The following is a 22,007-nucleotide window of genomic DNA, read 5'->3' as shown; positions in this document are numbered from 1 at the left end:
AATTATATAAATAAAAATAATTAAATAAGTCTTTAAATATGTCTGCTTGTGTCTGTATATGTGTGGATGGATATGTGTGTGTGTGCGAGTGTGTACCCGTCCTTTTTTCCCCCTAAGGTAAGTCTTTCCGCTCCCGGGACTGGAATGACTCCTTACCCTCTCCCTTAAAACCCACATCCTTTCGTCTTTCCCTCTCCTTCCCTCTTTCCTGATGAGGCAACAGTTTGTTGCGAAAGCTTGAATTTTGTGTGTATGTTTGTGTTCGTTTGTGTGTCTGTCGACCTGCCAGCACTTTCATTTGGTAAGTCATATCATCTTTGTTTTTAGATATAATTATATATTTTCATATCTGTTACTATCAAAGACTTTGACAATCTGTTTAATTCAATTTTCGTTTGCCCTGCAATTTTCTTACCAGTTTCACGTAAATTACTATTGAATGCTTTAGCATGTATACTGCTGATCTCCATCTATATTTTTGTAGTGGTTCTTTTGTAAAATCTTAAGTGCAACCATGTGGTGTATCTCTTTCTGACCACAAGAAGCTGAAGAAGTAGCCCTTACATGGCTTAGAAAGTGACATTGCCCATGACACATGGCTTTCTCTTATGCCACGAGGAACTATCGGTGTATCACAGGTGTGGGACACAGCCTGTAGATACAACATATTGTGTTGAGTGTGTTTCATATGATGACCTGAAGGCTGATCTGAGTCTCCCACAAGACCTGCCTTCTGTTTTAACTGTTACTGAGCGAGTGTGGCTCATGTTTTAAGATTTTGCGTGGTGCCTGGAACTCTTTCCAAAATATTGGGTGTGAAATTTTAAGGTGTCATAGAGTGTCAAAATCTGATTATGTTGTATTTAACATGTTGCCATTTCTACATCTGATACATGAAAGTGTCTTCTATCAGAAATACGCATTTTTAAACAAACAGATGTTATCAATTTGTCTTCATGTAGATGACACCCATTATTTCTGAGTAGTTATCCAGCCACAGTCACCTGTCCCCATTTAACCCTGTATGTACTGGTATTTATCATTGTTTTTATCTAGTTATTCTGTTATGTTTTGTCTGAATTTTATTGAGGGCTTTACCGATGCCCACCATATCAGGGTTGTCTCTTCAATCCTTTTGTATGAATGCTACTTGATTTTCCAATTTGTTACTTTTTATTAGATTTTCAACATGCTCATCTGCATATTATTCACAAAAGTGCACTGATTGCCTTGCTGTCAGCACCCTCATTCACAGATCCTCATTATCCTGATCGTACTTCACAACTCAAAAATTAGTGAAGCAGTTGAATATCAACTCCTCTCAGCTGCATGCAGCGCTGTCTGTGCATTCACGGAAGGCAGAAAATGCAGTAGAATGCAGAATGGTGACAGCACCACATTAGGGAAATCAACATGTTGGTGTACAAACCAAATTTCAATGGTAGGGAATAATGAAAGCCAACCAAATGTCCAGAAAATAGCTAAGTACGGCAAGGTTGTCGTAAATAAGTCCACCAGAGGGCATGAAGTATACATCAACAATCTGAGAAAAATTAGCCTGAGGCTGTTTGTGGCAGTCCTTAAATCTGTCACTGTTGTTTAATCACATGACTTGTCGCCAGTAGACATATCACTTCATGCCATGCCTAGTGACCTCAAACAACATACTTGAGATTATATCGATTGACTTAACAATACCTCTGGGATGCCTGTGGTATTACACGATGATCCATGTGGCAAGGGATTTGTAATTGTAAGTTAATGTTCATAAAGTTCTTCATACAGCATGTGAGCTTACAGCAGCAGCTATCTATTAGATGAAAGCAGCGTCACCGATTTTCACTAAGATTCGAAAAGTCTTTCATCATGCCATCCAGACACGGTTACTATTGTAGGGATTAAAACAGTTCTCTGTGAATTTGCCTAGTGAAAGAACTGTTCATGAATAAAACAGAAATAGCTTTCCTTGTTAGTAACGTTCAGAGCAGGACCAGATACATTATTAACTCAGGGGAACTTAATTTTACCAAACTTTATAGATAAACAGCTACTGTAAAGTAGTCTTAAGTTTTAAATATTTCATTAAATATATCAAACTCTTCTTATAAAAAATTAAGAATTTATGTAGATAACTGGCAACAGTCCTGAGATATTTATAGATAAACATTGTTGTTGTTTCAACCATCATCTACATGAAGACAAATTGATAACATCTGTTTGTTTAAAAATGCGTATTTCTGATAGAAGACACTTTCATGTATCAGATGTAGAAATGGCAACATGTTAAATACAACGTAATCAGATTTTGACAAACTCTTAAAAAGCTTAGATAAATTACACATGCACTCCTGACAGTTAACAGGCGATTGTCAGAAGTGCATGTGTACAATTTCTGCCAGAGTAATTGGTGTCAGCCATCATATTTGAATTTTCGGCTCAGTGAATACAGGTTTTACCAAATACACAACATGTTGGTAGTACTTCTTGTCTGGGCTTTTGTGTTTTAGGCTTGCTTTAATTTTATGTGAATTGTTCCTGCAGTGTGTGTTAATTTGTTACGTAAGGGCTCCCTGTGTGTCATCTTGTAACAGTGAATCTCAGCTGGTCTTTTGTGGCTAATTGGACTTTAAATAAAATTAACTTCACTACTAATTAATTGAGATTCCATTGTTCTTTCCACTAGCTCTTGTACTTAGTTATAGGCCGTTTGGAGATCTAAATGGAGAATGGTATGAACACTATTAATAATTTAATTGAGTTGAGTTAAAAAGTTTATTGGTATTATCATTTGTATATGGTCCAATACAGGATGTTTGCACTTACTATTTCAACCACCATAAGGCCACCAACATTTTGATCGTTCCCACTATGTCTGCCCGATGTTGCCTGCACCTCAAGTGATCGAGGCAGATTTTATGCACATACAGGAGAATCATACAAACATTCCATCATATGACCATTGGACAGACTTCCGTATAGACGACATAGTAACAAGCATACCTGGCATAGAGAAACAATGGAAGGGTTTAAAAACAAATAAATCATCAGGTCCAGATGAGGTCCCAGTTCAGTTTTACAAAGAGTACTCTATGGCATTAGCCACTTACCAAGCTCGCATCTATCATGAGTCTTTCGCCTAGCGCAAAGTCCCAAGCAAATGGAAAAAAGCACAGGTGACTCCAATATATAAAAAAGGTAAAAGAATGGACCCACAAAATTACAGATAAATATCACTAACTTCTGTTTGCTGCAGAATCCTTGAACATATTCTCAGTTCGAATATAATAAACTTGAGACTGAGAAGCTTATGTGTATGAGTCAGCATTGTTTTAGAAAGCATTGCTCAATGAAACTCAGCGTGCCCATTTCTCACATGATGTAGTGAGAACTATGGATGAAGGGCAACAGGCAGATTCCATATTTCCAGATTTCTGGAAAGCATTTGACACGGTGCCCCATTGCAGGCTGTTAATGAAGGTATGAGCATATGGAGTAAGTTCACAGATATTTGAGTGGTTCAGAGACTTCTTAATAGAAAAAAATTCATTGTCCTTGATGGTGAGACAAGGGTATCGTCAGGCACCCTAGGGAAGTGTGGCAGGACTGCTGTTGTTAACTTTATACACAAATGATTTGGTGGACAGGGTGCCCAGCAATCTGTTGTCGTTTGCTGATGATGCTGTGCTGCATGGTAAGGTGTCAAAGTAGAGTGAGTGTAGGCAGATACAAGGTGACCTAGACAAAATTTCCAACTGTGTGATGTATGGCAGCAAGCCCTAAATGTGGGAAAATGTAAGTTAATGTGGATGAGACGGAAGATCAAACCTGTAATGTTCAGATATAGTATTACTAGTGTTCTGTTTGACAAAGTCAAGTTGTTTAACTGTCTGGGCCGGGAGAGTGGTGTGCTGACCCCATGCCCCTCGATATCTGCATCCAGTGATGCCTGTGGGCTGAGGATGATGCGGCGGCTGGTCGGTACCATTGTACCTTCCAAGGCCTTGTGACTAGTGGTCTACATTAATAGATATTTTAATTACTGAGAAATTACTTCTGTAATGTGTACAGCTTTAACTAGCTTGAAAATTAAAATCAGTAATTCTAGCTATGCTGGGAGTGGAAAAAAAATCCAAGTAGTAGATGTAAAAGCAGTGTATGCTGGTGGGATGTTATGTTGTATATTTAAATTTAGATACTAGTTTGCGTAGTATAAAATTGCATATTTACTTTGTTCCAGGTCCTGTTAATTTTTATGCAGAAAATGGAATTGCTTCTTTACCTCACGCCATCGGAAGAAATTAAAAACGATGTGCTGCCTATGATATATAGAGCATTAGAATCAAATGTTCAACAAATACAAGAATTATGTCTTTCAGTGTTACCAACATTTGCTGGACTGATTGATTATCCTGCCATGAAAAATGCTTTGCTGCCCAGGATAAAGAGACTGTGCACGTGGACTCAACATGTATCGGTATGTTTTTTTCCCCTTCTAAAATGGAAAAACATTATGACTAGGCTATCCTTGATATTATTGGTGTGCCGAATGCCCCCCCCCCCCCACACACACACACACATTTATGTGGTAATGTAGATGATGTGTAGATATATTCTCCACACGCCACCTTAGGTGTGTATCACTGTCACTTCCCCAACTTCATAGTCCAGTTGCAAATGTTCTGTGGAAAGAACTGCTATTGGTAAACTTCAGCGTGAGCTCAGAGCTCTATGATTTTACCTTCATGATCTGTTTGTGAGATAGAGGTCAGAGGAAGAAATGTATTGGTTGACTCTTCAACAAAAGGTGCTAACAAAATTTTAACAGTACAGCACACTGTATGTCTTCTAATGTCTGCCACTGGAATTTTGTCAGCAGTTTGGCACTTACTGAATGAATCAGTGATGAAACACGTTCTCTTCCTTGGATCTTCTCCATTTTGTGTATCAATCCCAGATCAACAGGCAATATTTAACTGTTGGATGAACCAGGATTTTGTAAGCTGCCTTCTTTGCAGGCCGACTATACTTCCTGAAGATTCTTTCAGTGGATGATTTTATGTGGCCATTGCACTTTAAATCGCTCCGTACTCATATTTCCAGATATTTTATGGATTTGACTGCTTCTGCAATTGTGTTATTCAGTGATGGGTCTTTCGGCCTATTTATGTACAATGCATTACATTTGTTTATGGTTGAGAGTCATCTGCCAATCCACAATTCATGCACCAAGTGTCAATTCTCTGCAGGTATTCTCATATTTCACTAAAATTTTGTAGTGTTGTGACTTCTATGTGTACATAAGCATCCTATGGGGAAGCAACATTATCTCTCTGATCAGGGCGTCACTGCAGTCTGTTGGGTAATGAAAAGTTTGATGCAAACTTACTGCCTACATGCTCTTTTTTTCTCACATTTGATGTAGTAGTGCTTCCATTGAAGATTAAGGCAGGCTGTGAAGTTATCACCTTTGGACCGTAGATTCCAAACCTGATGTGTTGCTACCAGTGTCGATGTTACGACGACACTCGTATGTCCTGTTAAAACGCAACCAAGTGTGTTACTTGTGGTAGATATGCTCGTGAGGGCGATTCCCCGCCTCCTTCATCCTGCTGTACCAATTGTGATGATGACCATGCCACCTCCTCCCAGGATTGTTCCATATATGTTGATGAGAGGGCCGTTCAGGAGAATCTGGGTGAAGGAAAAGTACCCTACCCTGTCAAGACAAGTTGTTAGGTAGTCGAAAGCCTTGCATTTTACCATCCGGCACTCTTCTTGCTATGCCTTCCGCCACAGAGGACATGGCCACACAGATTTGCGACCTCCAATTCAGTACTGCAGCTGTGAAATTCCCCAGTATCGCAGTAGCATCCCTGTCTCCTTCTCTTACAGCTGTGCAACAAGCCACCAATTCTTCGCCCCCAGCAGTGAAATCACAAGCTTCACAACCAGCAGACCAGAAAGAACAAAAGGAACACTCCTGCGAACAATTTGTATGTCCCTACAGCCAGCAAACGTCTGAGCCTTCATCTGCTGACAATTAAGGCTCTAAGAAATCAAACAAAGGCAGACAGTCTTCTCCTTTCCCAATTCAGAGATCCAATTCGAAGGTGTCGCCATGTGATAACTGTCACTAGTCTGATCTCTGTTTCGCCAGTGCGTACCGTCTACTGTTTTTCCGCCCTAGTGTCAGCAGTCTGGCCCATGGGGAATGTCGACACCTCCATAGATTTCAAGGAACAGGATCCTCCTGTCTCTGCACCCTGTAGCAGTGAGTCTTCAAAGGCTGGCACACAGCAGTCAACTAGGTGACTGCCCTTTGTTCGTTTCCTTCTCCCCATTCCCCATTATGACTCTTTTTTCCAATGGAATGTTCATGGTATTAGATCCAACAAGGTGGAATTACGACTGCTATTGGAATCGCAGTGTCCATTTGTTTTCAGCCTCCAAGAAACGAAATTGTGTCCTCACAACCTTTTTGACCTCTCACGTTTCCTCCCAGTCTGCTTTGGCCTTATCCCTGCAGGTGGCATTCCATCTCATAGCGGAGTCATGCTGCTCGTTTGGGATGATGTCCATAGCTAAACCATCTCATTGAACACCCAGCCATTTCATCTTTTCTCTCTGTAACCTCTACATTCCTTCATCATTTGCTGCCACCAGTGCAGATTTACACCAGCTTATTAGTCAGCTGTATCATCCCTGTTTGCTGCTTGGTGACTGTAATGCCCACCACCCCCTTTCGGGCTCTTCGAGAACCTGTCTGAGATGTTCCCTATTTGCTGAACTTCTCAATCAACTCAGCTGCATCTGTCTTAACACACCCCACTGAGGAGTTGGTCCAGCTGATATATGACCAACTATACTTGCAACCTATTGCAGTTCTCCATGGACTCTTCTCTGAGAGAGGAGTCTTCAGTAATGTGTTGATCAGCTTTGCTCGTGAAACACCGACAATGGCTTTCGCTTTTCCACTGACCAAACCATTTGTATGCATTTCTGGCAGCACAGTGGGTTTCTTCCGCCATCTTTACATCTTGATTCTGTTGCTCTTCTGTTTGTTAAAACTATGGAATTCCAGGGGCTCATGATGATAAGAAACTTTCTTGGTCCTCTCACATGTCTTATGTGGCCATATGCTGTACTTGGTCCCTCAGTGTCCTATGTGTCGTAAGTAGCACTTCTTGGGAAGTGGATTGGACCACCTTGCTCCATTTATACCGATCCCATGTCCGTTTGAAACCAGTGTATGGATGTTGCATTTCTTAATGTGCATGTCTGTCCATGTTACGCATTCTTAAAATAATGCACCATCATGGAATATATTTGGCCACTGGTACCTAAAACTAGCCCAGTGCAGAAGCTGCTGAACTACCACTGTCATACTGGCATGATGTCCTCTGTGGATACACATGCCATTTGTCTTCCATGCCTGGCCACACAGCCTATGCCCCCTTTTTCAATGACTCCCTTGATTGCCAGTTTGGGGTGCACCTTCTTATCTGTAACCTCCAAGTGTTCACTTTTGACTATTGCTGCTGCAGCTTAACTTCATGCTGCCTGTGATGTTCGCGATGGGTGTGAACCCTTCATTGCCATGGCTTCATGTGGTGGCCTGTGTTTGTATTAGACTTCATTCCCTTGCTAAGGAAACTGCTCTGAGTTTGATCTATCACAGTAAGTTTCTCGACCTTCGCACGCAACTTAGTGACAGCATCTTCATGTACGCTGATGGCTCTAAGACCTACCATGGTGTCGGGTGTGCCTTCATCATTTTCACTGACCATTTTTGGTATCTGCTTCTGGAACATTGCTCAGTATTTACACCAGACCTCTTCATCCTGTGTCAGGCCATCCAATACATCCAGCAACACAGGCTTTTTAATTGTCATGTGCTCAGATTCTCTCTGTGCCCTTCAGAGCCTCAGTGTGCTGTACGCAGTCCATCCCTTACTGCAATGTGTCCAAGTAAGCTTTCATTTGCTTGCTGTTGAGGGATCCACTGTGATGTTCATGGGGATTCCTGTTCACATCAGTCCGATGGGAAATGAGGCTGCAATACTGCTTCCAAGGCTGCATTCTTTCTACCTTGGCGTGCTAGCTCTTCCATGCCTTCAGATGATATCTGTGTTGCCGCGTGTCGGTAGGTGGTGTCACTTTGGCATCACCACTGGTCTTCTCTTCACAGCTGCAAGCTCTGGGGAGGTAAACCTCTCCCAGTGGCTTGGCTGACCTTCTCTTGGCCCTCTCATCCTGATCATTTTAGCTAGGTTGCGTATTGGGCACTGACATTTTAACCATCACCATTTGCTATGTGGGGATTCCCCACCACTTTGTGCTCATTGTCATCAACCTTTGTCAGTTTGCCATTTTCTGACCTACGTTCTCATTTATATTTGCCATATGAGTTATCAACCGTTTTAGCAAATGATGTGTGGGCTGTCGACAGTGTTGTTTTACTTTTTATCTGTTGTAGCAGTATGGTGAAGGACATTAAATCTTCGGTTAGGGACCTCCACTGTCTCTGTGGCATATTTTGTGGACCTTTCTCCGAGGTTGTTTTTTAGCTCTCTTTCTTCCCATCAATCAGTCTTCTGTGTTTCCTGATACAGAAGTAAGACTTCCAGAAAAGAGCCTCTGTCAGGAATTCTAGTATTGCGCCAGTTACCATCAGTCTGTCTGTTCTGACCCCCTCTCTATCCTCTCACTACACCACATTCACGAACAGTCCCTTGGGCATGCCTTACCCAAAAATTCACTTCTGTTTTTCTCTTGACGAAAGTTTTTTCGTCAAGTGTTCCTCTCTGTAATCAGTGAGTGCCCTAAGGAAGATATCAATTATAAGGGTGGCTCGTGAACTAGAGACGAGACAGACCTATGTCTTTACATGCACAAGGAGTAGCAATCAGCACTCCTTGGGTAATGGGTGCAGTGTCTTTACAGTGAAATTCGTGGCAGTCGTGTGCCCTTCACTAGATATGCACCAACACACAAGTCAATTCTGTAGTAATTCCATGAGCCATCTACAGGCTATAATTCATTGTAATTCCCAGCATCCATTGGTAACTTGTACAAAATTCCTATTAGACTTCTATAACAATGACAAGACATTAGTATTCTACTGATCCTCCAGCCATCTTGCGATTCTGGTGAATGAACTTGTGGATCGCCTTGCCAAAGAGGCTACCATGAAGGACACTCTGGAAATAAAGATATCAAGATACAACTTCTGAATGACAGTGTATCACTGTCTCTTAGTGGCGAGGAACAGAGAATGGATTATAGACTATAAAAAATTCTGTGACTGTCTGTTGGTCTTCCATTGGACTGTCATGCCGTAAATCTCCAGGCCTCTGCCTTTGCTGACCCGTGGACACATCCTACGACAAGCTGCCCCACTCTGCGGTAGTTGTGGCACTCACCTGACAGTCGTCCACATTCTATTGGAGTGCCCCACCTCTGGAGGGCATGGTCACTCCCTGAAATCCTAGGTGGTGAATCAGGTTTTAAATTTTAGCAATCAGAGTGTACTGTATACATTTATAGGAATCTTTCATTGTTTTGGTCCTGCTGGGGCTGCTTTGCAGGCATGGGAGGTTACCTCCGCTTTTATTTATTTATTTATTTATCCACTATGTTTACTGCCAAGTATTATGGGACAGCCTGCTGAAACCCGTCAGTGTGATACTGCTGATAACCAAGATGGGAAGCCTGTATTTGTGACAGTTAGTGTTGGCAAGTTGCTTTACAGCTTCAGTCATATCGCATATCTTTCTCTGAAAGGCAAATGGTCATCTAAGTAGTATGTGAGCTTCCTTGATTTGTTTAGTTTTGCCACACTCATTGTGATGTTGAATGCAACTATACAGTTATGGGGAACCTCTTGTACAAGCTAGACCACAAGTTACCTCCTAGAGAAAAATATGAGAGTGATTGAAATTTTGGAGCAGTGTCCCGATATGAATTGGAACAATGGATTCAGGCTTTCATCATGTTGGCTGTGAGCATTATCCAGCCTCTTGGCTGACATCATTTGGTAGGCTGCCCCATAAACTGTAGCAATAAACAAAGTGCTGAAGTCGGGCAACACAGTGTTGTTATGGCTACCATTGAGCACTGGAGAACAAAATACTGTATTACTATACTGGCTTGCTCTCATTTGCTGATACCAGCCAATAGAAATTAAGATACAAACTATCATAGTTCTTACCTCTCCACTTCAGCAGTCATATCAGAAATGGAGTTCAATGACATTCTTGATAAACCGAATCTGTGATCAGGATGAAATTAAGCAATAAGACTTGACTGAAAGCTGTATCAAACCAGTCTTTGGACTGAAGAAGAAGGTAACAATAGCAGCAGCAACAGAAACAACAACAACAAGATGACGAACACAGCATGGGTTTGTAGTGAATACCCACGTGGGCAAAAAATTGGACTGTAGAATATAACAACAAGGTCATGTAACTGAAAAAGTTTCATTGGAGATTTAAACACAATTCCTGATAAATCCCATGATACTAAGCCCTTGTGGATTTATTTATTTTTGGCATTCTGTGTCCTCCTCTCATTGCCGGTGTGTTCTCCTATTGCAATATGTTCCCCATCCCCCTCTCCTTCCTCACTCCTGCCTAAATCTTTCTTATTTTTCTCTGTTGGTACTGCGGCAACTGTTGTCCCTAGCATGTGCTAACCCCCTAACACAAGGTAATTTGTAATTTATTTTTTACCACTCGTCTTTTTACTTTTTTTTTTTATTAACTGTTGAAGGAAAGCTAGTTTGGTGTGTATTTAGTGATTGTTCACATTTTAATTCCAATCCATTGCATTTAGGCAGTCATCTTGTGGCTGGAGCTCACTTTTTTGTTTGCTTTCAAACATATAATTATGGAAATATGATTGTCTTGAGCAAAAATTGATGTCTTAACTAAACTTCATAAAAAGTTTAAAACATTCAGTTTTTAGAACAATAGTGTGTGAAATACCTGTTAGAAATGTGAGATTGTGGGAAATTCACTTTTCAGTTGTTCTAATATCAATATGTTTCACTCCATTTTCTTGTTGTTTTGCCTGCAGGTGAGAGTAAATTGTCTGATATGTATAGGGAAATTGTTGGAGCATTTAGATAAATGGCTTGTTCTGGATGAAGTTCTGCCATTCTTGCCGACTATCCCCTCACGTGATCCAGCAGTATTAATGGGAATATTGGGTAAGTTACCTAAGTTACATTATCTGTCTTTTCTTTCTCCATAAATGTATTTATTTTATTGATCATATAATTATTATACTTGGTATGGGATTAATCAGTCCATAGCTTCAAAGGTAAACTGAAAATAAAAATGTGCACTATCCTGTCTGGACATTACAATGATTGTTGATCAGAAACACAAATTAAGGTATGTATAAAACCATGAACAACATACACCTGGTTTTCAGGCACATGTAGATGATGTTGCATTACTGGATGTCTTTTTTTCCCCACAGGGTTCACTGCAGTTACTTATCTATCATTTATCAGTCATGGTGCAGTAGATAAGTGTAGACATACATGCTAGATATGTCTGCCTGGATGCAGAGAGACAATCAGCAGTCACTTAGCACAGCTTGGAGAAAAGAAATATGTTTGCTTTGAATTGATGTTGTTGGATTACTGGCCACAATGCACTGTGAGCAATACCAGCGAAACATATCCGTACAGCATGCGTGATGGAGTGTGTGGGGCTACTCTGTGACTCAAGTGTGGCACCTCTCCCCATTCCCACCCATCCTGAGTCAAGGGGAGACGGAGGCCTGCAATGTTGCTGATGTAAGGATAACCACGATGTTACCTTGATACTTTGCCAGAATATGGTGGCAGTGACACTCATCACAACTTCAAACCATTTTAACATGCTCACTCAGCTGGAAACCCAGGAGCTTTATGTAGGGTAGTTAAGGCTGAACAGTAACAGCATCTCGTAGAGGGAACAGAGGTATTCCTGGGATACCTTTCCCATGGAGATTTGTTTTTCTACTTTTAAATTAGTGAGGGATAGGAATTAGCAGAATCTGAAGATATGAGGGTCTTGTGAAAGGAAAGAGGGGAATTTTTGTGGTTAAGCTGTCAGGGTGGTGACAGATATCATGGGCTGGTCAGCATTTAAGAAAAACAACACATAATTGGGTTTTAGCTAGGGATAGGGATACTTTTCTGAATTGATGAAACCCAGTGTTAAACTCGACATGCTAAACTTAAATACCTCATTTACAACCTTTGCCATCTGCATCTCCCCCCCCCCCCCCCCCCACCCAAAAAAAAAAAAAAAAAAAAAAAACCGCTTCTCTGAAACACATAGAGAGGAACTGCCCTTACAACACATCCTTTGATGCCATTTTCCTTCTGGCCTCAACCTCTGCTAGTCTTTATCACATCCCCCTCCATTCCTACCTCCATAATACCCACATCAAACATCCTGCAGTCAAACCCTCCTCTCTGCAATTTTCCTTTTCCTCTTTTCTACCTCCCCACCCAATCCACTCTTAAACACTGTTGTGCGTTACACACGGCTCCCCGTCTGCATCAGAGCAAATTTGCTGGTGTTGTATTTCTATTCCACACACTAGCAATCTATCACTCCCAGCCATCAGCCACCCTTTTCCAAAACAACCTCCACAACTACGACCCCTTCTATCTCCCCTCATTATTCACTCTACCTGACAAAGCAACATTCTGTTAGTCTTTCCTTGGCTGCTGAAGGACAAACACAAGTAGACATCCATCTGAGAATGAAGAATGTGTACGGGGCAGTGTGTCTGTCAAAAATCCACCATTGTGGAATGGTGCAACAATGGGTGAGTTAGAATCCAGCAATGTACATCCTAAGGTCATATAATAATTTATTGTCAAAAGTTTGCCGAGTCTACATGACTCAGCTTAAATGCACTGAAGATAGCTATTAAATAGCTGAAATCTATACCTGCAAGAAAAATACAGATTGGACACGCAACTGATTGCTGAATTGCTTTTCCTTTTTTGAAATTAACTACAGTCGCTGTGTATGACAATGCCAATGGAATTGGTTGGTTGACGCCTTGAAGGCTCAAAGATTCCTGTCGAACGAAGATGTGGAGCAGGCTGTAATGGACTTCTTCACACAGCAGGACATGGTATTTTACTAAACAGGTATCTTCAGTATATGTGTTGATGCAATAGTTGCCTCAACACTCCCAGTGATTTTGCCTGATCAGTATACCAATTCTGAACTGTACAGCCTTCGAATGGAATCTTTTTGATTGTCCTCTCGTACTGTGGTTGAGTTTCCTTTATGTCATCCATTTTGGACACTATAATGGGAACACAGGCACATGTACACCATACACAGAAATCAACTCGAAATGTCCAGTGCACACCTGAAAGTGCAACAGACAGAATCAGCAGAATGACACTTCTGTCTGGTGCATCATGTGGCAAACTTTCTCTTGCACTGCCCCCATCTCATTTACATTTTCACTAGTCTACAACAAGTGAACATTCAATATGCTTTACTGTATTCTATGATATACTTTACCAGCCTTCTGACCATACAATATGTTCTTCTGTTTCTTTTCTCCAAACTGTGCTAAGTGACTGCTGATTGTCTTTCTGCCTCCAGGCAGACATATCTGGCATGTATGTCTACACTTATCTACTGTGCCATCACTGATAAATGATAGATAAGTTATTGCAGTGAACCCTGTGGTGAAAAAAGACATCCAGTAATGCATCATCTACATGTGCCTGAAAACCAGGTGTATCTTGCTCATGGTTTTATACATACCATAATTTGTGTTTCTGATCAACGTTCACTGCCAGTTCCTTTTTAATGGACTGTACTAAACTGATTCTGCAGCTGACTTCCTTACACATTACTTGACATAGTTCCTTTCACACATCTCTTCCACATATACTACACATTTCACCCAAGCTTCATTAGCATAATGCTCAAGAGGTTTGTTTGTAAGCTCGACTGTTGTGATCCTTTTTGCTAACAATATTTAATGAGAGCTCAGTTCAGCTCAGTAAGTTTATACGGCCAATGATATGATAGAAGAAATACAGCTTTGGGTCCTTTTTCTTTTGCGTTGTGGTTCAGTTCATAATCCTTGATATCTCTCTAGCTTTTGCTTGGGTGAAAAATTTTAGCTGCGAAAAATGGAACACTTGTGCTGCCGACCTTCAAGGTGCGGTTTTCTGCAGTTGAATGAAAGTTTATTTATCAACATAAAAAGTGAACAATAAACATAGAAATAGTACAGTGAGCATTAAAACTCAATCTGAGGGGGAGTGCCGGCTGCCCTGTCTTCACATAGTGGAGGGCTCAAGTAGGCGATGTGGCGGATGTCATGCCATATGCACATGACCTACCACAGGCGGCACCTGGTGGCCCGCCTGTGCAGTTGCCATTGTCGGACTATTTAAAGTATAGGGCACCATCGGCTTGGAGCTGCAGTGTGTATCCAGGTGTCGCATACAGGGTTATAGCATCCTTCTCCTCTAGGGGAAAGAATACTCCTCTAATGTGAGCATCAGGGCAGCTGATGAGGCACCTGTGGCCTCTGTGGCGGGTGCTGCAGGTGGTGGCGGCATTGGAAGGGGATCCTGGGACAAAAGTGGTGAGTAGGGGTGGAAGTGGCGCATCCACAGAGACATACGGTGCCTCCCCCCCTTTCCCGCAAAGTACAATAGGCAAGGACCGGCGATAAGGGCACTGGCAGTGTCTCGACACCAGAGTCTTTGATGTGATGGAAATGTACCAGTGGTGAAGGTGCTGGCCACTCGGGCAAATGCACTGGGGATGCCGATGGTAAAGGACCAGACAGCTACGGCCCAGGTAGCGATGGAAGTGCAAGTGGCAGAAAAGCGAAGACCAGCAACAAGCGTTTGGGTGCCGGACCCTGGATCTAATTAGCAGGGCACTACATCAGTAGTATGTGGTGTAAGTTGAGAATTTGGGTCTGACAGGAGATATGCCACGGCAGTCCGTGCGGTTGTGGTCACCACTGTGTCTGGGTGGCATAGTGGTCAGCACATCTGCCTAGTAAGCAGGAGACCGGAGTTTGAATCCCAGTCTGGCACAAAGTTTCAAGTTACTCCATTGATATAAATCAGTGCCCACAGGCAGCTAATGTCATTAATTCCTTTGTATCTTGGATCACAGTAGCTGCAGTATCAAAATGGTGTCTTATTGTCAGACATCTCAGAAAGAAGAGACACCACATATAAAATTGATTCTGCCTCAAGCATTAGCTTTAAAAGGTTTATTATTATTTTTGTAGTGAAATATCTAGAAGAAACAACACATTGACCCAGAATGAAATTTCCATTCTGCATTTTTCATTAATTTTTGACAGTTTTTTAACTTAACACATTTTCAGTTCTTCTACAAAAAGATCGATTAAAATGTTCATCTAGCAGTCTGACACAGCTGTTAATGCTTATCCTCCACTAGACACACACATCATTATTTGCACCCAATTCAATCTCCCCTTTGGGCTTGCTTCCACTTTATAGTTTTATGAAGTAGTTGTTGCAGTGTCATATAAGGAGACCACATGGCGATCGGATTCTCATAGCAGTTTATTTTTACTGGTACACTACATTCTGAACTCGAATATCTGTTTCTCAAAGCAGTGGTACGCAACTCTCAAAAATTCTCAAGGTAATCAACTTTTAAGGTTTCTGAGCACCTTTAAAACCCTAAAGGAAGATAGATTTTGCGACAGGTGACATGGATCTGTAGTAGAGTGCTTATTTGCCATGTGGGTGGCCTTGGTTCTGTTCCCAGCTGATGCAAATTTTTAAACAAACCTGCATACTCTGCGAGCATTTGCATGCAGCGCAAAATACATGACGATAGGGGAAAAATCTGTAGTACTCAATACATAATCGCTGGTTTGAGTCTTATTTCAGTCATTAAATTCCTCCCCCCCCCCTTTCCCCCCATCCCCAATTGATTTGGAATACTTATATCATTTAAATATAAAATTCATCAAATATGTGCTAATTAACACACATCTAATTGTAATTTTTATTATGTGTACACTTTATTTCTAATTATATACTGAACACAAAAATCCAGTTTTCATTGCAAATGTAACTTCTTAATTACCAATCTTTTGAAAAATATTCCTAATAAAGATAGTTTAAATTAGAAAAGTTTCAAATCAAATTTTTTTCATGTTTCTATATTCACTTAATGCCCTTAAAATGTGCACCTTCATTTGAAAATCTGTACTGGCAGGGAATTGAACCCAGGCCACCCACATGACAAGTAAACACACTATCACAGAGCCGCACTGCCTATTGAAGAAGCAATCTCAGTTTAGGATGGGAAAGGCACTTGGAAAATTTAAGTCAATTTTCTCAAGAATTTTTGAGTGTTGTGTTGAACTGCTTAGCAGATTGATATTGCATTCTGAACTTCATGTACTGTAAATATAAGAAATTACAAAAATCTGATTGCCATTTGGTCTCTTTGACAGTGGGGCAAGCTGTTGTAAAGCTATGATGTCTTTTTGTTTCATCTCATCAATATTTTTTTCAAATCCTGTGGTATTTGTGGAAATTGAGGCTAACATTGATACACTATTGTTCCATGACCGCGAAAATCTCCATTGCACTAGTGCCCTATCTTACATTAAACCACTTCGTTGTTTGTGTCTGCAACAATATCCCTATAAACAATTAGCATTGGATCTTGAAACAGTTTTATGGCCTGCATGACTGATATTTAAAGTCTTTTGGTGTCGGCAGCAGGGAGGGGGAGAGGGGGGTGGGGGTGGGGAGGAGTGGGGGTGGCAGCCACAGTCTCATTGCAATGCTCAATAATTACTGTTCTGCTAACTTCCAGATAATTGACATTTGTGGATACCTTTTAGTAAATAAAAATGTTGTTTTCATGCTTGCTTAAATGCTGTGAATGCAGTGACAGATTGTTTTTTCAACTGTACAAGAATTTACTAAGTGGTAATCACTACAGTGATGATGTTGAGAGTTAAAACCCACATCATTTACTGCTGATAACTTTTGTAAGTCTTTAAACTCTTTCAGAAATTTTACAAGTCCCTAGACCAACCTCATCAAAAGTTTTACACACTAGTAGTATCAAAAAACATGCTGCACATCCGCACAGGTCTTGCATGTATGAAGTTGTGCAAGCAGCTGTCCCTGGCCACTATTAATGCTGCCCTTGGACATTCATCTGTTGTTTCAAAACACACAAAATTCATTTATTGTACATATCACTGCCAAAACAATACAACTAAATATATTGCATAACTTGCTTATATAGTGATACCTTGTACATGTTGAAATATACCAGTTTCATTCCTTTTTATACAAAAGTCTGGCATAATCCCTCTTATCGGTTACACATGAACAGAAACTATATTAAACTTATTGCTATCCCAAGTATTGTACATCAAACAGGACTATGATTTCACCAATTGTTACATCACCATGTAACAACTGGTGAAATAATTTTTAGCATTTAGTTTGTGATTTACAATGAGATGACAAAGATCATTGGGTGCCTCCTAATATTGTGTTGGACCTCCTTTTACCAGGGCTTTGATAACCTCACCATTGAGCACCCATAAACTCAAACCACACACTCCTTTTGCCACTTGCAGTGCAGCAACTCGACAGGTCAGGGACGAAAGTTGTTGGAAGTTCCATGCAGAAATATTGAGCCATGCTGCCTCTATAGCCATCCGTAATTGTGAAAGTGTTGCCACTGTAGGATTTTGTGCATGAATTGACCTCTCAGTTGTGTACCATAAATGTTCTATGGGATTCAAGCAGGTGATCTGGGTGGGCACATCATTTGCTAGAGTTGTCCAGAATGTTCTTCAAACTAATCATTAACAATTGTGGCCCTGTGACATGGTGCATTGTCATCCATAAAAATTCCATCATTGGTTGGGAAAATGAATTCCATGAATGGCTGCAAGTAGTCTCCAAGTAGCTGAACATAACTATTTCCAGTCAATGATTGGTTCAGTTGGACTGGAGGACCCAGTCCATTCCATGTAAACACAGCCCACACCATTATGGAGCCACCACTGACTTGCACAGTATCTTGTTGACAACTTGGGTCCTTGGCTTCATGGGGTCTGCACCACACTCGAACCCTACCATCAGCTCTTACCAACTGAAATTGAGACTCATTCGACTGAGCCACTGTTTTTCAGTCACCTAGGGTCCAACCAATATGATTATGAGCTGAGGAGAGGCACTGCAAGTGATGCTTGCTCTTAGCAACGGCACCAAAATTGATAGTCTGCTGCCATAGCCCATTAATGTCAGATTTCGCTGCACTGTCCTAATGTATATGTTCATTGTACATCCCACATTGATTTCTGTTGTTATTTCACACACTGTTGTGTGTCTGTTAACACTGCAGATGCCGCTGCTCTTGGTTGTCAAGTGAATGTCGTTGACCACAGCATTGTCAATGGTGAGAGGTATGCCTGAAATGTGGTATTCTCAGCACACTCTTGACACTATGGATATCAGAATATCGAATTCTCCAACGATTTCTGAAATGAAATGTCCGATGTGTCTACCGCCAACTACCTTTACTTGTTCAAAGTTTGTTAAATCCTGCCGTGTGACCATAATCATGTCAGGAAGTTTTTCACAAGAATCATCTGAGTACAAATGACAGTTCCACCAATGCACTTCCCTTTTATACCTTGTGTACGAGATACTACAGCCATCTGTATATGCGCATATTTCTGTCCCATGACTTTTGTCACCACAGTGTATTTGCATATCATTATGATGAATATATCAAAATTAGCATTATTCGCCATTAACTACCTAAACCCAAGGAGAACTACATGCTTACAGATAGCTATTCTGTTTTCTTTTCCCATACTGACACAATGCCTATTGCTGTTTCAGATTGTTTTATATTTAAATGAGTTTGTTAATAATCAGAATCAGCACTCCAGATTGTTATTCGAATAGTGCTGACTTAATAAAAATCTTTTGATAGTGCTGTTCCGACTCTGTCAGAAGACATTTTGTTATGATTGCTTAATGCCATTTTTGAAATTATTCATTTTGTGAGAGAAAATGTACATCCGCATCTTCCAGCATCTCATGCTACTTTATTACTCCATCTATAGAGTGGATCTTATAAAATATTTCCCTTTTACCTCTTTCATGTGGGCCATTGCATATATTCTGTAATTCTTTTAGTCCTGGGTTTTGCTCATGTGATGGCTGTGAAATAATTTGCAGCATTTGAGTTTCCCCATCTCGGCTATGTCCCTCCAAGCTCCACCTCACAATGGTCTCTTACCCAGGCTAAACCTCATGCAGTAAGCTTTCAGTTTACCTACTGCCTTCCTTACAGCCATGGTTTACTTCATATTTGGTACATCCCTCTAATCGCAAGGGCTCAGGCGTCATTTACTCCAGATCTGACAGCTGCTACACACTGTTTCCTTGAAAACTATGCCCACATGTGTATGGACTCGTTCCCACCCCCTGCACTCTGTCAAATTAGCAGGCATGATGGTGGCTTGGAAAACCTGTTAATTAACCCTGCCTGACTGTCACTGTAACTGTAAGAATTCTGTTATGTAAACAAAACCTAAACGTAAAGTTGTCCGAATTGTTTAGATTGGATGTCGGTGGCCAGTTCCTCAAGTGCATTGGTGCCATTCTCTTCATTAACCTGGGCAAGCTGCATGCCAAGAGCCATGTTTGCAGTATGTTGCGAGTGTCATAAGCCCCAATATTTTACCGTCATGGAGACTGGCACTCAAGGGTAGTCCTGTTTCTCCATTCTAGTAGGTACATACTGCAACTATTTAAAGGTTATAACAACAACTTGAGGTGGTCTAGGAAGTAATAAACTGTCAATAATCTCTTAATATCCACAGTTTAACACTAGGAAAGGATTGAGTGTTACAGTTATGTATGGCACCTATTGTATAAGATGAGAGCATATGAATGACAGCAGTTTCAGGCGAACTCCGTCCCTGATGGACCTTTTATAATACTTCAGTTAATCATATTAAATGTAATCCTTTTCACGAGTCACATACTCACTACAGAGAGAAACATTTCACATGTTAGCCATTTCTAGAGCAGCACACATCAACATGATGCACTTTGGAATTTAAAATAGGTATAGCACTGAAAAACATTTGCAGTTTATCATGTACTGAATGAAAACTGCACTGTCTCACGGGTCTTACAACAATGATTCTAAAATACAATGTAGTGTGTCTGCTCATTAACACTGAATCAATGGTCAGGATTCAACACTTCGAACACGTGATCAGTTGGCCATCTGCATGATCAAACCTTGGTGACACAACACGAGAAATTCTTGCAATTGCAGAGCCATGTGCCGAAATCACTTACCCCTCATGTTGAGACAGCCTAATGACTCGAGAACATGGTCCTACTGTTGTTCTAAAGAGGGTCACAGTTGAAAATGATATTTGGACACACATTCAAAGTCACTACCTACTCATACACGATACTTAGGTGTAATAAATGCAGAATAAACGATAGCTACTCGGATGCTGTTTCAAGTACTCAGGGCAGTGTCTGAAGAAAGCTACTACTTCGTAAGTCGTAAATTAAATCAGAAATGAACATTTTTATGGTTTGTTAATTTACGTGTTCACCTCTCTGGCAGCCTGCGAGTGGTTCATTGTTTCAGGTCTGGCAACATGTTAGCTGACACCCATTCCACTGAACATATACATCTGCACTTGTGAGTCACATTATACGTACACGATTTAGAAAATGAATGAAAGCCTACGAACTGCACTAGAGGAATCTAACTCGTGTACTATCTTCTTACCTTAACCTGTAGTCTTAAACATTCCTGTAACTAATTTATGTATTTTGTGATATTTCAATTTATTGCGTTGCAGACCAGTACGGGGAGTCCCCTTTGACATAGCCATTCCATGCACTCTTTACCTGACAGAAAGGTCTGCCTACAGAAAGATTGCTCTAGAAACCAAGATGTTCTCCAATTTTCCATGCAAATCACCCCCCGCCCCCGCCCTCCTCCTACCGCTCCCCATCCCTCTTTACCAGAGGCTAACACCTCTTTGTGAATACATTCTTCGCCACAAAGAGCCCCCAACTCTTGCAGCACTACCTCCCTTTCCATGCTGCAAGCCTATCCTGTTATTATCCTTCTTTCCTGTAGGCCTTTCCATTGGATGGTATTCTTGGTGTTGACTGTGCTTGGGTCTGGCCTGTGATGGTGGAAACTTGTTTTAGTCCCTTCTGGCCTTACACAACTTTTCATTCCTAACTATATGGTCCTGTTGTTGGGACTGACTTGCTACTCCTTTTCCAAATTTTACAGAAATGCTGATTGTGCAGGGAAGGTTACCCAGGGCAGCGAGTATTCCACCTTATGTGCTTTTCTCTCTTTGCACCCTTCCTTTTTTGTAAAGGTACTATGCTCAAAACATGCTGCACGGAAGAACCAAAATGAGAAAAATGTGGACAATCACTCCGTAAAGGTAGTTCTTGTGAACATCCACCTTTGTGTGTCAACGGTGTGGAATATCACCCTCCATGTCTGCCAGTTTACCCAGTTTCCAAGAAATAATGGAAGATCCAGGAACACAAACCTATTGATGATCTGTCATATGATGAGGCACCGAAGAAATATACATGCCTAAATCCTATGGATATGCTGATCGGTTATGCTAACATCATGAACACCAACCCCCCCCCCCTTTTCCGTCCCCCACCTATACCTCCCCCAAGCCAGATCCCCCACCACTCTCCTCTCCTGTGGTACCTTCTTTGGGAACCACTTTCACCACGCGGTCTCTGCCAGAGACAGGGCTCCCTCTTGGGATCTCTCTCCCTAGAAACATAGCTCTCTCTCAGGATCTCTCTCCCTAGAAACACCTGGACAGTAGGCCTGACTCCGAACAGTGGCTGAAGGAGACACAGCCTGCAGGTCCCAGGGTTGTCTGCTCATCATTTGTCC

The 22,007-nt window shown here is 41.2% G+C and overlaps 1 protein-coding gene across 4 annotated transcripts in view; it reads left to right on the top strand.

Moving 5' to 3' along the window:
* Positions 1-22,007, top strand: part of LOC126184628 (SCY1-like protein 2) — a 179,263-nt gene that overhangs the window by 117,666 nt on the left and 39,590 nt on the right. For all 4 annotated transcript variants that reach the window (XM_049927100.1, XM_049927097.1, XM_049927099.1 and 1 more), the window contains 2 exons: positions 4,238-4,474; positions 11,077-11,209. In XM_049927100.1, coding sequence (XP_049783057.1) covers positions 4,238-4,474; positions 11,077-11,209 — 370 coding nt within the window. The remainder of the gene's footprint in view (positions 1-4,237; positions 4,475-11,076; positions 11,210-22,007) is intronic.

This window comes from Schistocerca cancellata, chromosome 4, assembly GCF_023864275.1.
Source record: "Schistocerca cancellata isolate TAMUIC-IGC-003103 chromosome 4, iqSchCanc2.1, whole genome shotgun sequence".
NCBI classification, from domain to species: domain Eukaryota; kingdom Metazoa; phylum Arthropoda; class Insecta; order Orthoptera; family Acrididae; genus Schistocerca; species Schistocerca cancellata.
The sequence above is the reverse complement of the archived record's forward strand: the minus strand, read 5'-3'. Positions and strand labels throughout refer to the sequence as shown.